This window comes from Papaver somniferum, chromosome 1 (assembly GCF_003573695.1).
Source record: "Papaver somniferum cultivar HN1 chromosome 1, ASM357369v1, whole genome shotgun sequence".
Classification (NCBI taxonomy): domain Eukaryota; kingdom Viridiplantae; phylum Streptophyta; class Magnoliopsida; order Ranunculales; family Papaveraceae; genus Papaver; species Papaver somniferum.
The window spans coordinates 594625-611260 of record NC_039358.1 but is presented as its reverse complement, the minus strand read 5'-3'; the positions used below and the strand labels follow the sequence as shown (position 1 = coordinate 611260).

The window sequence follows — 16636 nt, the reverse complement described above, 5'->3', positions numbered from 1 at the left end:
AATATTCTTTTCAACTGCCTTACGACCTTTCTTCATTTTTGAGGACATTTTCTTACGCTCAACTATTTTGACAATTAATATCAAGCCGCAATTCTGAAGTTGATGATTGTGCAACATCTTGAGCTTTCTTTCCGAGTTTTATTTATTTTTTTCAAAACCCCTTCACCCTATTTATCAGCGTTTCCATTAAAATTCAAATTAGAATTAACAGGTGTTGATCCACTAGTTGGAGTGAGGGTTTAAGTTTGTTTCTGGTGAATAAGGAGAACCTTGAAATCCATGTTGGGATCCACCACGTTGGGATCTACCATGTTGGGGTTGACTACCATGTTGGCATCCACCAGTCTCATAAAGGGATTCATTTGGGACAGCATATCCGTTCAACATATCACAGTCATATTGGTTCATCTTTATGAGGATGTGGAAGCATGCTTCGTGCTTGAAAGTAGAACTTCTTGTTCTTTATCATTCCTCTCGAGTTTTCCGTTGCTACAGTTTTACCAATATATAAATTACAACAAATTGATAAAGGATTTCAAATTTAATTAAACAATTTGAAATGCAACTTACTACATCGACATCAGTGTTAGAGCACTGCTCGGTCGAACTCGTAAGCGTCGCTATCTCAAGTTTGTTTGTCAAGTTTAGGTGTCAAAACTATAAGTCTTGATTTCTAATCTACTTATTGCTATGTCACAGATTATGATAGAATGTGTAGTTGAGCTTTAGACTTCACGACGTTCATCGATTGAAGACGAAGATCTACTAAGGGGAGCTTGGAGGAACTTCATCAACAAAAGGTATGTGGAGACTTGAACTCATCTATCACTCAGAAGTCTATTCTATTATATATCCTATTGAGACTAAGTCATATAGATATATAGACTTTATATTATACACATTTGATATTTCGAGCTGAGTTTAACTAGCTTATATCTTTCTCGAAATATGTGTTGAAAAGCTTTTTGCTTTAACTACGTTCATCATTATTCTTGACGATTTTAGTTAGACATAATTTATTTGTTGGAAACTAAATAATGAGTCAAAAGATGATCATGTGAAAATCGCCTTGTAACATCTTACATGATTTGTGTAAGACAATCATTTGTGAGGACTCTGAATGTTTCGTATTGATCATTCGATCACTTGAAAATTACTTATGAGCTAATAGTTTGTGTGACACGACTATTGTCGTCTTCTAAGGATGTTTCAATGATTGAAATGGGAGTTTAGAACAATTAACCATTGTCTGGATATAGCATAATATGCATACCCGTATGCAAACTTTTGTAACAATGATTCAGGTCTGGGAACCAAGTTTGCGCACTCTTTTGCAAATTGTTTCACCTGAGTTCGATCCGGAACGACAGTATGCGTAACCGTTTGCGAACTGTCGGAAAAGATCAAAGTCCGGAACTCTAGTTTGCGTACCCGTTTGCAAACTGAGTTGGTTTAAGTTCTAAAATCGGTTAAGCATGATTTCATACTCATGAAAAAAATACATTTATAAATTAAGAAATGCAATCTTTGCAAACCGCGGATAAAGTGTTCATGATCTGATTCTTTTGAATCAATCCGATTTTGCTTCAGTTGTGTCCTGTATACTTCTATGAGAATGTAAACAATTGAAAAACTCTATGAGTAATACAATTAGATTCATTTAATTATCATTTGATCTAAAAGTGTTATGATGAGTGTGGTTAATACAAAAGTGTTCATATGGCTAACTTCGGTTAAGTATTGTTGAGGCAACTCAATATACACATTTAGGTACGGTTACCCATGTCTAAATAAAAGTATATTTCATTTGTGTGTAACAAGCTAAGACCATCTGACGTGGAGAAATATTTCTTTGGTTTTAAGCAAACTTAGCTTGAATCTTAAATCAGGTTTTCATCTAACTGTGAATATTTATTGCTTTGCTTCAAAGTTATCAAACCCTAATTTGAAGACTATACAAGGGAGAACTCTAGCAACTGGAAAACCTAATCCTTACACCTCATGTGTGATACTAGTTGCGACTAGAGTCGATTCTCCTTTAACCTAAGTTTTTCCTAAAACCATTATAGTTTAACGACTTGAAGACTTTATTGGTATTCTGAAGCCATACCCAACTATTTTCTCTGTCGTTGTGCATTCTGATCTTACTTGTTCTATCGTATTGCGTACTATCTTATCTAACATTTGGTCGAGATTTATCTCCGATAGGTAAGATATAAAAAGTAATCACAAATCTTTTCGTCTCATTCTTTGTGATTCCACTATAACTTGTTCTACTACCAGATTATCAATTGGTAGGTTGTTCTTCGGGAATATAAGACCAGATTATCAATTGGTTCCTGTTCACCTTAATTTATCAAAATACGGAACAAAAACTTCATAGGTATTTCTGTGGGAGACAGATTTATCTATCAGAATAGACTTTTTTGTAAGAGACAGATTTTTTTTATCAAGTCTTCGACTTTGGGTCGTAGCAACTCTTAGTTGTGGGTGAGATCAGCTAAGGGAATCAAGTGCGTAGAGTCCTGCTGGGATTCAGAGGCATAAGGAACGCGACTATACCTTAATCAGTGTGAGATTGGTCAGGGCTCAACTACATTCCAGTCCGAAAATAACTTGTAGTAGGCTAGAGGCTGTAGCAGCTTAATACAGTGTGGTGTTCAAAACTAGACTAGGTCCCGGGTTTTTTCTGCATTTTCGGTTTCCTCGTTAACAAAACTTCTGGTGTTTGTGTTATTTCTTTTTCGCATTATATTTTTATATAATTAAAATATCACAGGTTGTGCATAGTTCAATCAATTGGTAAATCCGACCTTTAGTTGTTGATTGAAATTGATTGACACTTGAACATTGGTTTTGGATACCGTTCAAGTTATTTCTCATGTCAATCGAGCTCACAGTTTTCTATCTGTTCGATTGCAGATTGTATTGAGAAATTGAGATGTAACTCTTGGATGTTTTTCCTTGATTGAGTCTGACTGTCTAGTTGATTCTCTTGGAATTATATTGGAGTTAGTCCATACAGATTGGTGAACGAAATATTGGGTGTGGTTGTTAGACCCCCGTTTTTTCAATTGGTATCAGAGCAAGCAAACACTTTTAAGACCTCATAAGTCTGTGTTTGTAGCAATCTGACTCTATGGACAGAAGCGTTATCTCAATAAACGTACCATCGGATCTAGGGATCTCAGAGTTTTCTTCCATGATTGATTTAATAAAATCTCTAGAAGAAATTCTTTATAAGCCTCCATCAGGTTTAAATTCACTTGAATTTCAGAGCTTGAAGAGAAACTTGAAAATTTATCTTTTGATTTTGAGTCTTATCTCCAGAAAGAACAAGACTCTCTTGATAAACTAAACCAAGTTATGGTGAATATTCTTCATGTTGAGATTGATGTTGATCTACTTATTAGTGAGACTACTTCTCTCATTTGTATTCCAAAAGATTGTAACAAAATGGATATAATACATCATTAGTCTAAATCTCATATAACAACCTGTCTTATCTCAGAACATGACTTTGTTCATCAGTCAAACCCTGATACACTGCGTGATGATAATTGTTTTACTTATTGTTGTATACATATCAGGATGTCTCTTTACACCAAAAGAGTTTCCCTGCGCAGTACTAAACATTATCTGCAGACACTGTTTTTATTAAGTTTTAAAATGAGACATCAGAGACTCAATTTTTTGTGTATCCGTCTAATGTATTTTGTAAAACTTGTAAAAACAAACTCTTGGATACTTCTCAATTTTGTTGTGTGCAAAAGTAGTTGGAAGGAAACTCTTTCTTGGTATCATGGTGTGCAAGGATACTTTGTGTTGTGTTTTCCTCTCCATACAAAGAATTGCTTAAAAAAAAAAATTGAGTTGATACTCAAAAATTTCTCGTCTATATTTTGATTGTCCAAAATAAATTTGTTTTGTGCTCCAAATATCCATAGGATTTTTGTTTGAGCCAAAAGATTCTTGGATTAACAAAATATAGTGTAGCATAAAACAAACAAGCCTTTGTGTGCACGCGTGCAGTTCATGTATGTTGAACTTATAACCACTATGTGTGAGAAACGTGTTCGCAAACGTACACAACCGGTTCAGGTACCAGCCTATCCACACATAAAAATAGGAAGAGTTTTTTTCTTCTTCTTTTCACCTTCATCTTGATAGTTCGATAACAGAAAAGAAAAAACCAAGAGTTCGTAAACTTATAATCTCACAAACCCATTTCTCGATTGTTTTGAGCATTCGTGGTACCATTGGATTCACAAAATGAATTTTCACAACGGGTTAGTCTTTGTTTCATATTCTCATCCAGTTTCGGAGCTTATCCATCATCAACAGTACGCGTACCCGATAAGTTCTTCATCGATTTTTAGCTTCACTTTGGTTTCAATGACATCTAGGAAGAGATTGAGTCGTGGTGAGAGTTCGGGTGCTAATGCTTGTGGTGAAACTTATTATGATTCAAGTTTGAGAACTAGGTTTGTTAGCAAAGAGGCTCGTGCCCATTTTTTGTAATATAGCAAGAAACTTCCTATCATGGAAAGATACTATGATTCTTCAAAAATTAGTGTAGAACATCTCTCTAGGTTTTTTAGAGGTTTTGAATGGGGCATAATTCATCAACCCATGGGAAATGCTCATGTTGAAATGACTGCCCAGTTTTATGCTAATTTACATGAACCGGACCTTGTCAACTGCATTTTTAAGACTATTGTGGGGAATGAAATCATTCTGGTAAATCGTCAAGTTATTGCTGAGATCCTGAACTTGACCCGGGTTGGTAAGTTCCAATTTCCACCCCCTGAGCATGAAAGGTCGTCTCCAAACGTGCTGTCGAATCGTCTTCTTAATAAAGATGTTTCCTGGAAAGATGGAAAGATTGATGTTCATGGTGCTGAGTTGTTTCTTAAAGTTGCTGGAAAACTGGTTGTGGCGAACATGATGCCGAGTACAATTGACAAAATGTTATGTACCAGGTATCTTGTCTCATTTCAAGGATTTGTAGTCATTTCGGCATCGTTGCTTTTGAAACTGATTTTGGAGGGCCAAAAGTCTTAACCATGGCAAGCATCGAAAATATGAAGAAAAATTCAACTAGAACCTCAGCAATAACTTCAACAGTCTCAAACACTGAAATTATTCATCTTCGACAAGAGGTGGAGTGCTTGAAAGAGCAGTTGGAGTATGCGTCTGCAGCTTATCCTAAACTGATTGAGAAGTTTGATGAAATTGCTAGGGACTATTATGAGATGTTGGGTTAAATAATGTTTAATTGTTTTGTTTGTTATGTCTCTACTTATGGTATTTTCTGTTGAATTTCTTATGTCGAACTTATTAAAACTGTTATTTTTTAATGGTTGTAATAACTTTATTGGTATTTTAGCTGTGAATGATTTTATCTTTAAATTAAATTTCCAAATGTGTTAAATCCATAAGAAGTTTAGCTGAATGTATGTCAAAAGTTAAGTCTATTATGTCATTATGCAAACATTGATAAAAGATAAAATGAACTTTTGTATATTCCACGGTGTTGATCTTTCCCTGATTCACTTCTATGTGAAAGTATTGTATGGCTCCGTAAGTTTTCTTATGTTGAGTGTTTCCGATTAAATTAATCATTAAGGTTCTCTTGTGGTTAATTTATTCGATTTTACTGGATACAAATTCATGTTTCATGTGATTTGTTAATGTCCAAAGAAATCCTTCTTTTCTTGTAAAAGTAAGATCGTTCTTGTTGTTCTTTCGGGGATAACATTTTATGGGGGAGAGTTCTTAATTGAACTTGTGCTTATTTGTTTGTAGGGAGTGCGGCTGTGGAATATTGTAGGATTTATCTTGTATCTTTATAAACTCCTTGGTGAATACACTAAGTTTAGACTATACGAAATCATCGAAACTAAGTTGATATGTTCTCTTTTAGTCATGAAGTATCTCTATGATAATTTTATTATGATCCCGTTAATTTCGTACCTTTGCCAATTTATATTGACAAAAATGAGGAGAATTATTTTGTAGTTCACACTACATATATATGGTTTACGAATCATTATCTAAGGGGGAGTGATGGGTTTTCAAAGTTGTTGTAGTAATAGGTTCATTGAGACTTGTGAAAGCAATAGATTTTAGACTTATAAAACTTAAAAATAAAGAAAACTTAATGCAAAATTGATTTCAAGATATTAAAAATAACCAAGATACTGATTCCATATTACACAAGAATGAATGATGGTAAATAACCAAAAACTCTAATTATCTTTTAAGTCTATTGTTTCTTAATTCACAAATAATCAGGCATATTCTCAAATATTAATTGTATTCCCTAAGCATAAATTATCAATTGACTAAACAAAGTATAACCTATTAAATTGAATCACAACTAGTTAGGAAAATTACGCAAACAATTTAAAACTCTGCAAAAGCAGTGATTGAGTGAATTATAAATTAGAGAAAATAAAATAGTTACCAATTATTCATGCGCAAATAGCTTCCTCAGTGCCTTGGTTGTGGGAGAATTAGCCTCCCATCATGTTGGAAACACGCTCAAAAGTTGATTTCATTGCTCAAAGTGTTTACAAATGAGGAAAATGGGAGAAAATGATTAAAACCGGGTTTGTAACAATTATATTTGTTTAACCGAACTGTTCCAGAGAACGATAAAAATAAACTGTCACTGACACTGTAGCATAAACGACTGTTGCATGTGCGTCTTATGTTCTTCGTGTTCTTCACTACACCAACAGAAATTTTTTTTCCTGGTACTCGATCTTACGCCTCTGTGATGCTCTAAACTCTCCCAATTCTCTCTGTAGTGCCTTCTCTGACCTCCGAACACTCATTATATACTCGACCGAGCCTCAAAATATCTGCAATAACTCCAAAATTATTCTCCTTAACTCTGCGAGCCTCGGGAATATTTTGTTTCCTTTTCTTCTCCTGCACGCGTCTGTAACAGTCCAATTCACTCCAAACTCTTCGTATTTATCTCTGTCACCTTCCAAATGGTTGTTAGAGTCATCCTAGCATACGCAAACTCATTCCAACTCATGCAAATCCCGTGAATATCTCCATCCATGATGTGCTCCCTGTTTGACGAGATTACGTGAAATCTTCCCCTTCAATCGAATTGAAAGCTCTTAGAAATCCTGTTTAGTCTTAACAGGGTGGTATCAATCCAAAACAGGCAATAAATCCGACCAAATCGTAATGCAGAATCCGACCAAATTATATTGAAAAATCCTGTGAATATCAAACTCCCCTGTCTTGCTCCGAATGGATTATCCAGCCAATTTTAGCTGATTCCAAAGCCCATACCATCCCTGTCTAGCTGAATTGAGCCCATCCAACAAAAATCAGCCATCGAATCTCATGAAATCACGGCCAAACGGTGAACCCTAAATTTGCAAGTTGCCTGCAAAGCTTTCCCGCCAAAACTGAAATTTGAAATGAAGAAGAAGTGCTCTGATCCAAAACGTGGGCGCCTTTAACAAATGGGGTGCCTGAGGGTGCCCTTATCCAAAATGAGGGTGCCTTTAATACTTTTTCGGGGGTGCCTTTAACACTTTTTCGAGCTAATTTTTCCGAAAATGTTTATTTCCAAAAATACCTAAAAATACATAAAAAACACAATATTAGTACAAAATCCAGTTCTAACAATATAGACATTGAGGACAATTCAGACACAAAAATGTGTCTATCAAGGAGTAATTTTCATTGTGAGATGAAGTATTGACTAAGGGGGAGTGATACATATCACCATAGTATTATTGTCAAAGTTGTGATACAATTGAACTTTGATGTTGTGTAATAATACTGTGACACTGTATAACAATATTTGAGAACAATTGTTTTCGTATTGTTATGGATACGAATCTTCAACAACTGTGATGCTGAGTTGAACACGTTCAGAATCACTGGAGTACTTAGAGTGAAGAAGAATTCAAGCAATGTTGAAGAACCGAGGAAATCAAGCATTTGGATGAGAAGCTACAAAGTTTATTTTGTAATCCATATGTATTGATAGTTTTATCACTAAAATTGACAAAGGGGGGGATTATTAGAGTACTGCTCGGTCGAACTCGCAAGGTTGCTATCTCAAGCTTGTTTTTCAAGTTTATGGGTCAAAACAATAAGTCTTAATTTCTAGTCTACTTATATCTATGCTCGGATTAGGATAAAATGTGTAGTTGAGCTTTAGACTTCATGGCGTTCATCAATTGAAGACGAAGATCTACTAAGGGGAGCTTGGAGGAACTTCATCAACAAAAGGTATGTGGAGACTTGAACTCATCTATCACTCAGAAGTTTATTCTATTATATCTTATATTGAGACTAAGTCGTATAGCTATATAGACTTTATATTATACACATTTGGTATTTCGAGCTGAGTTTAACTCGCTTATATCTTTCTCGAAATATGTGTTGGAAAGCTTTTTGCTTTAACTACGTTCATCATTATTCTTGACGAGTTTAGTTAGACATAATTTATTTGTTGGAAACTAAATAATGAGTCAAAAGATGATCATGTGAAAATCGCCTTGTAACATCTTACATGATTTGTGTAAGACAATCATTTGTGAAGAATCTGAATGTTTCATATTGATCATTCGATCACTTGAAAATTATCTATAAGCTAATAATTTGTGTAAGATAGCTATTGTCGTCTTCTTAGGATGTTTCAATGATTGAAATGTAAGTTTATAACAATTAACCATTGTTTGGATATAACACAATATGCATACCCTATGCAAACTATTGTAAGAATGATTCAGGCCCGAGAACCAAGTATGCATACCCGTATGCGAGCGGTTTTAACTGTTAAAGTCCGGGAACCAAGTTTGCGCACTCTTTTGCAAATTGTTTCACCTGAGTTCGATCCGGAACGACAGTATGCGTAACCGTTTGCGAACTGTCGGAAAAGATCAAAGTCCGGAACTCTAGTTTGCGTACCCGTTTGCAAACTGAGTTGGTTTAAGTTCTAAAATCGGTTAAGCATGATTTCATACTCATGAAAAAATAGATTTATAAATTAAGAAATGCAATCTTTGCAAACCGCGGATAAAGTGTTCATGATCTGATTCTTTTGAATCAATCCGATTTTGCTTCAGTTGTGTCGTGTATACTTCTATGAGAATGTAAACAATTGAAAAACTCTATGAGTAATACAATTAGATTCATTTAATTATCATTTGATCTAAAAGTGTTATGATGAGTGTGGTTAATACAAAAGTGTTCATATGGCTAACTTCGGTTAAGTATTGTTGAGGCAACTCAATATACACATTTAGGTACGGTTACCCATATCTAAATATAAGTATATTTCATTTGTGTGTAACAAGCTAAGACCATCTGACGTGGAGAAATATTGTTTTGGTTTTAAGCAAACTTAGCTTGAATCTTAAATCAGGTTGTCATCTAACGGTGAATATTGATTGCTTTCTTACAAAGTTATCAAACCTTGATTTGAAGACTATATAAGGGAGAAATATAGCAACTGAAAAACCTAATCCCCACACCTCATGTGTGATACTAGTTGCGACTAGAGTCGATTCTCCGTTAACCTAGGTTTTTCCTAAAACCATTATAGGTTAACGACTTGAAGACTTCATTGGGATTCTGAAGCCAGACCCAACTATTTTCCCTGTAGTTGCATGTTCTGATTTTACTTGTTATATCGTATTGAGTACTATCTTCTCTAAGATTTGATCGAGATTTATCTCCGATAGGTAAGATATAAAAAGTAACCACAAAGCACTTCGTCTTATTCTTTATGATTCCACAATAACTTGTTCTACTACCATACAGTTAAGTTATTGTGAGGTGATTGATATTTCTAGGATGTTCTTCGGGAATATAAGACCGGATTAACAATTGGTTTTTGTTCACCTTGATTGATCAAAAGACGGAACAAAAACTTCATAGGTATTTCTATGGGAGACAGATTTATGTATCATAATAGACTTTTCTGTGGGAGACAGATTTGTTTATCAAGTCTTCGACTTTGGGTCGTAGCAACTCTTACATGTGGGTGAGATCAGCTAAGGGAATCAAGTGCGTAGAGTCCTGCTGGGATTCATGGGTGTAAGAAACGCGATTGTACCTTAATTAGTGTGAGATTGGTTAGGTTCAACCACATTCCAGTCCGAAGTTAACTTGTAGTAGGCTAGAGTCTGTAGCGGGTTAATACAGTGTGGTGTTCAAAACTGGACTAGGTCCCGAGGTTTTTCTGCATTTGCGGTTTCCTCGTTAACAAAACTTCTGGTGTCTGTGTTATTTATTTTCCGCATTATATTTATTTATGTAATTGAAATATCACATGTTGTGTGTAGTTCAATCGATTAGATAATCCAACCTTTGGTTGTAGATATAAATTGATTGACACTTGAATATTGGTCTTTGGTACCGTTCAAGTTATTTCTCATATCAATCGGTCTCACATATTTTTATCTGTTCGATTGCAGATTGTATTGAGAAATTGAGATATAACTCTTGGATGTTTTTCCTTGATTGAGTCTGACTGTCTAGTGGATTCTCTTGGAATTATATTGGAGTTAGTCCATATGATTGCCGAACGAAAGATTGGGTGTGGTTGTTAGACCCCCGCTTTTTCAATCAGTATCACCGCTTCCTATTTGTCGTTTCATTTGTATCATGAAAGATACCTAACTGTTCAGGTCTTTGTTAATTGTACCAAAATGACTTGACAACCTGGAAGCATCACAGTTTTTTGGATTCCCAGTTTCTTGATAAAATTATGTAAAAAATTTCCCCTAAAGCGTATGATGTGGATGTTAAACACCCTCGATTGGAAGCGTAAATGCTACGTAATCTCTGCAAATAGCTTTATCTTCATCCAAACTAAACATTGGAGCGCGAACTCTTTGTGATGAAGTATTTTTTATTTCCGAGAGGATTGCCATTTTTTTGAGAGTTTTTTCTAAGATTGAGGTAAAATTAATGAGGTGTTTGAGATTGAAAGATTAAATTGAGGAGTTTTAAGGAGTTTGAGATTAAAATTGAGGTGAAATTGTTAGAAGTTATGGGTGTAGAAGGTGGATAAGGTGTGTTTTTGGAGTTGAAATTGATTCTATTTATAAGGAGTGGAATTGGACTCGTGGGATGGTAGCCGTTGACAGATCAATGAAGGACGCTTGTCTTAATGTGAGACGAGACTCGTCTCTGTATGAGCCGAGCATCGGCCCAGAAGAGGTCGACCGACCCAAGATAATGCTGTCATCTTAAGTTTAGACGTGATGGACCCCTTTTATTGGTTTTTCCATCCATTTTACTCGTTTGCCAGTCCCACTGTAGGGGTAAATGGGAAAATATTTTATTTTTCTAGTCTCACTGGATTGCTCTAACGGGTAAAGTTACGAAAATATCTTTGCATATTCTGATTAAATCTAACCCATTTGTAATATCAATTTCATTTACTCTTTTCCCTTTCCTTCTTCGTCAATCTAATGAACAATTTTTTTCTCCTTCTCTATGTTTTCAATGAAAAAAATTCGATTTTTAGAAATTTTTTATTGTCGACTAATTGAATGGCATATTAGGTCGAAAAAATTGAAATTGTTGAAATGCAGTTATAAGATTGTCATGGTATCTCTTCATCTATCATGACGACTTTTCATATTTATTTACAGTCGTCAAGATTGTAAGATGAATATCATGACGACTTTTCAAAGTGCTTTTATTTCTGAAAGTAACATTCACAGGGTCGTCATGGTATTCATCCCTAAATCTTGACGTCTAGTGATACAGTATGAATATCACGCATCGAAAATCTAAACCATGACGATTAATAATTCCTAGAAAACAAGTTCTCCTTTGCCCAATTTTGTTACTGGTCGTCATGATTTTGTAAAAATAAGATGACGATTAATAGACAGTCGTCAATGTGTTTCATTGCCGATCATGATAATTGTAAATGGGAAAACCAATATTTGGATTGCATGTTTTGTTTCGGTCAAGCATGCCGACTAAGTTTGGTCGGCGTGCTTTGTTGCAGTCGAGCATGGCAGCTAAATTTGGTTGCCATGCTTTGTTTTAGTGGAGCATGCCAACTTTTCATGGACTAAATTCTGAAAGTATTTAGTTTGCGTGCTTTTCCAATCGGGCATGCCAACTAAGTTTGGTCAGCATGCTTTGTTTCAGTGGAGCATACCGACTTTTCTTGGACTGAATTCTGAAAGTACTTAGTTGGCGTGATTTTTCTTAGTCGAGCATGCCGACTTTTAATAGGCTGAATTTTGAAAGTCTAAATTCCTGCAATCGTTTGACGAATTAAACCAATAAAACCATATTCAGTTCCATCTTGAGAAGTGTTTTACTAGAGTAATTCATTTTCGTTAATAAAATCTCAAAAACCAAAAATATTCCAATTTCTTCGTAACAAGATTCATAAGTTAAATCTAACACAAAGAATAATCACAATGTTTACTTAACAAATTTAGTCTAACATTATTAATTTAATAGATTAGTGCTAATTAATCTAGGGAAATTAAGCATTACTAAAAATATATGGATAAGGAGCTCTGGATTTTACTTTCAAGTGATCCTATTTTATCTTTCACCATCCCCAATTAGCTTGGGTATATCCCAATTCGGGCGAGTAAAGTATCATTTCCTATTTTTCCTTTTCAATTTTTTTTTTTTAATATTAGTATTATTACACACTCCAGTGCAGAACCCTTCATTTTTAAACCATCGGGCGTGTAATTGGTGTTGGTATCACTTTGAATTGTTACCGGGTAGAAAATTTTGTATTTATGCCACGATCTGCTTTGAAATCAGTGGTGCTGGAAGTTGAGTTTATATAGATTTATTAAGATAACCTCACCACAAAGGGCAATTGGTCTAGTGGTATGATTCTCGCTTAGGGTGCGAGAGGTCCCGAGTTCAATTCTCGGATTGCCCCAATTTTTATTTATTTTTTTGTTTAAAACACAGCATGCAAGTCTGACAAAAGCTGTACAATCCACCTGAGTTACTTTGGAAAGCTGTTGATTTTATCAGCCTTTTGTCATCCAAGTCTGACAAATTTTGAGCTCGACTTCTTTGAATGTAGTGATGTGGAAGCAATTGTTGAGATGGTGTGTACCAGACTATATTAGTCTTCTTAACCACACTGCTGCTGCACTTTTTGATTGTTGAGAATGCAAAAAAACAGGCAAACAGACTCTGATATCGTTACAGAGATGTACCAGCAGGGCACAAGCAAGACTCTGGTAGCCCCTGTGCATTAAGCTATTCACTGAATTACAAATGAGAAGCACAATGTCTGTTTATAGGAAAGTATACTAGACCAATGTCATGTTCTTAATTTGTAAGCAAGCAATTCGATAATAAGTTGAATTTTAGTAACCAGCAGTTTTGCTTCATAATCTAAAAAGCGTCTCAGGAGTTCTGTACGAACTACAAACCTATGTTATGCTCGTCTATCACTTCATCCCTACGCTAACAACACATAATCTGCTCAGCTGACTATAATGCCGCATTTGTTTTTCAGAACTCCAGGAAGTAACTTTTATGTCTCTACAAGAACATACCTCTTTTAGTTTTTAGACTCCAATCACAAAGGAGTTAAACTAACAGTAACTAACTTTGTCATAACATAAGACCATTCTCCATATCTCTAATCTTAAACTCTTAGGTTTCATCACAGTTGCGCACAGGGATAACAGTCTCTTGTTTCAGCTATACAAGTTCTAAGGATACCAAACCATCTAACTATATACCAATAATGTAACATCTATGCAGAACAATAATGGATAAGCTGAAGCGGGTGTGTGTTCAGCAAGAACAGGCGATTCACCAAATGCATTGCCAAAATCACGTTGACTAACAGGCGATTCAATCGGTTAGGTTATTTAGAACTAAGTTGTGTTCAGGGTACCATCAATTTTCTGTAATTGGCCTGAAGGTTTGATGAGGCATATATGTTTCATTAACCTAATCAGGAAAGACAAATTATTAAGCAGCACTTTTCTTTTATGAGCAGCAGAGAAGAGAAAAACGCTAATGAACACTTTACACACATAGATAACTATTAAGGTTGAAACTGTTAGACCTGAACATAGTATTGAGATATACATCTAGGAACATTCATTACAGGCCAGCTGAACAGCAAAATGCAGAACATTCGAGAGCAAGATAACAAGGACCAGTTATTAATGTGTCACTGAAGTTAGGTATTTGAAACATGATCATCAAAGACTTACATGCTTAGTGCACAAAACCGTAGCGTAAAAACACCGATCCCCCCCCTCTCTTCAGAGCGACTTCCCACAGTGTAATCATCCAGGTAGATGCTCTCCAAGAGTGAAACGAATAATTTTTTCATTTCTAAAGCCTGAGTCGTACTGTCCTTTCTGCTGGCATGGGTCACCTGTTACATTGTAAAGAATAGTGTAGTTTGAACTACTCACGTTCCAAAAGTAACATCCATCAGGACCATCAAGGTGGTATACTTGTTGAGTACTTCCCAATCCACTTGTCACCAAGTGCCCACTAACATTCATCGCACCCTGTGCTTGTTGTGAGTTGTTTAGAACGCTGGACACCCAAGGAGACGAACTTGAACCCCCTAAACGTTTCTCGTTAAATCCCAAGGAGACGTACGAAAGCGAAGTGTAGTTCCCATGGCCTAGAGGGACCTCTTCAGTACGGAAATATATCGGAAAACTTTGATATCTTTCATTTGTGTATATATAAGAAGATGAAGATGGAGTTATGGCATAAACACGGCTACTTGCATCTGTTGTCTGATTCACAATTTGTGAACTTCCACCCAATGTCATTGCGTTAGTGAAACTGAATTCCTGAAATGAGTTAGTAGTGATATTCCCATGAGAAGATTTAACCCAACCTGACGATGAAATCGACCTGACTGCGCTGGTAACATAAGAACCCTTTTTGTTCGAAACCAAAGTGATTTTAGAAGGTGGATTTTCATTTCTAATCAACTCTCCTGTAGTTGCGCCACTCTTACGATCCAACCAAATATGCAAATTTGCATCAATGTACCATTCATTCAAAGCATTCGTAACACCAAACCCAAACTCATGTTGTTTCCCATCCAAAATCTTCCCTAAAAAAGGCGTAATTTCGATATCATAAGAAGGGAGATCAAATGACCCAATGGCAGTAATGGGTCTCCATAGCAGAGGATTAATCCCACCAGTGAAAACCACTGTAAACGGCCAAACTGCACCAACATCCTCACCATTTAATCTAACAACAACCTCTCTGAAAGGTCCATTCCCAGGCGTATTCGTAAGATTATACGCCTTTATATACTCATTCGGAGGATTCCCATACCAAAACTCATCATCAGAATGAAATGACACATACACTTCAAGCACTGCCCTATAAGAATTCCGAGGTACTGCAAACCTTTTAGACTGAATATCAGTGGAATTCTGAACCAAAAACCATAACCCATCATTCAAAGGAAGGTTTCTTGAAATGGGTATGATCAAATCAGCTGGGTTTTCAACATTTGATAATTTATGATCAAGTGGATAAAAATGAAATGTCAAATTGACATGGTAAATCCCAGTATAAGTAGAATCAACAAGATTACCAAGATAAACAGCTAGAGTCTGTCGCTTTACAAGAAGTGAATTATACCTTGTGATATCTTTCTGGGCAGTCCATATAATCCCAGATGCTCTTGGTTCAGCAGTACAACTTCTGAAAATCTCAACACCACTTAACCAAATTCCAAAGATTCTATCAAATTGTCTTCCTCTAGCTGTCGATTTCCATTCTAGAACGATTTTTGAGAAACCCTTTTGTGATGATGGGCAATTTGATGGGGGTTTGTAATTGGCAAGTACTGGTGATTTCCCATATGTGTATCCAAAATCTTGCTGAAGAACAAGAAGGGAAGCACATGGTTTTTTTGCATTTGGGGGTGGTTTTATAGGTTTTGTTACTTGGAAATAAGTTGTGATTTGGGGATTATCATCATTTTCCAATTGTGATGAACTGAATAAGTTATTGGTTTTATGGAGATCTGCAATGGAAGAAGTGATATAATGTGTGAGCAGATAGAGGATGAAAAGAGCAGCTGAAGAAGAAGAATCCATGGAAAATGTTAGATTCCAATTTTATAAAAACAATAACTAGAGAATCAGTAATGGGGATTAGTAAATTAATGTATCTTAGTCATTAAAATATCAGATTAGATAATATTTTGATTATAATTGGTGATTGGGGTTTTGTCTCTCTCTCACACACTCATCAAGTGCTTTGTGGTTCAACTGGCCTTCTGCCGTAAAGTCTTCTGTTTCTTTTACGCTAAGAAGTGGTAATTGGTAAATGCGGACACCACTATGTGCCAAATGCTCAGTGGTTACATCTTGTTTTAAATCATACAAAGGAGTTTGCACACTGGGTAAAGACATGGTTTCTAGACCGAAAACCAAATAAAAGTTTTTTTATTTTTTTTTAAATTCTGCAAATGAAATGTGGTTTTTTGCCATAAGACTATAAATATCGGCACTGAAATTGTCATAAGAGTCTACTCCTGAAACAATAGTTCTAGCTAATTTTCCTATTGTATGCGCAACTTGGTTGTCATTCCGACTAATAAAAAAAAGAATTACAATAATGAAAACCGGAAGAT

At 35.6% G+C, this 16636-nt stretch overlaps 1 protein-coding gene and 1 non-coding gene across 2 annotated transcripts; one reads left to right on the top strand and one right to left on the bottom strand.

The window, feature by feature from the left end:
- Window positions 1–12850: 12850 nt before the first annotated feature.
- On the top strand, window positions 12851–12922 carry TRNAP-AGG. Its single transcript has one exon. It is a non-coding gene; the product is annotated as a tRNA-Pro (tRNA).
- Window positions 12923–14010: 1088 nt separating this feature from the next.
- On the bottom strand, window positions 14011–16215 carry LOC113276601 (peptide-N4-(N-acetyl-beta-glucosaminyl)asparagine amidase A-like). The gene has a single exon (XM_026526225.1). The coding sequence runs from the start codon at window positions 16095–16097 to the stop codon at window positions 14301–14303; it is 1797 nt and encodes a 598-aa protein (XP_026382010.1). The 5' UTR covers window positions 16098–16215; the 3' UTR covers window positions 14011–14300.
- Window positions 16216–16636: the final 421 nt, after the last annotated feature.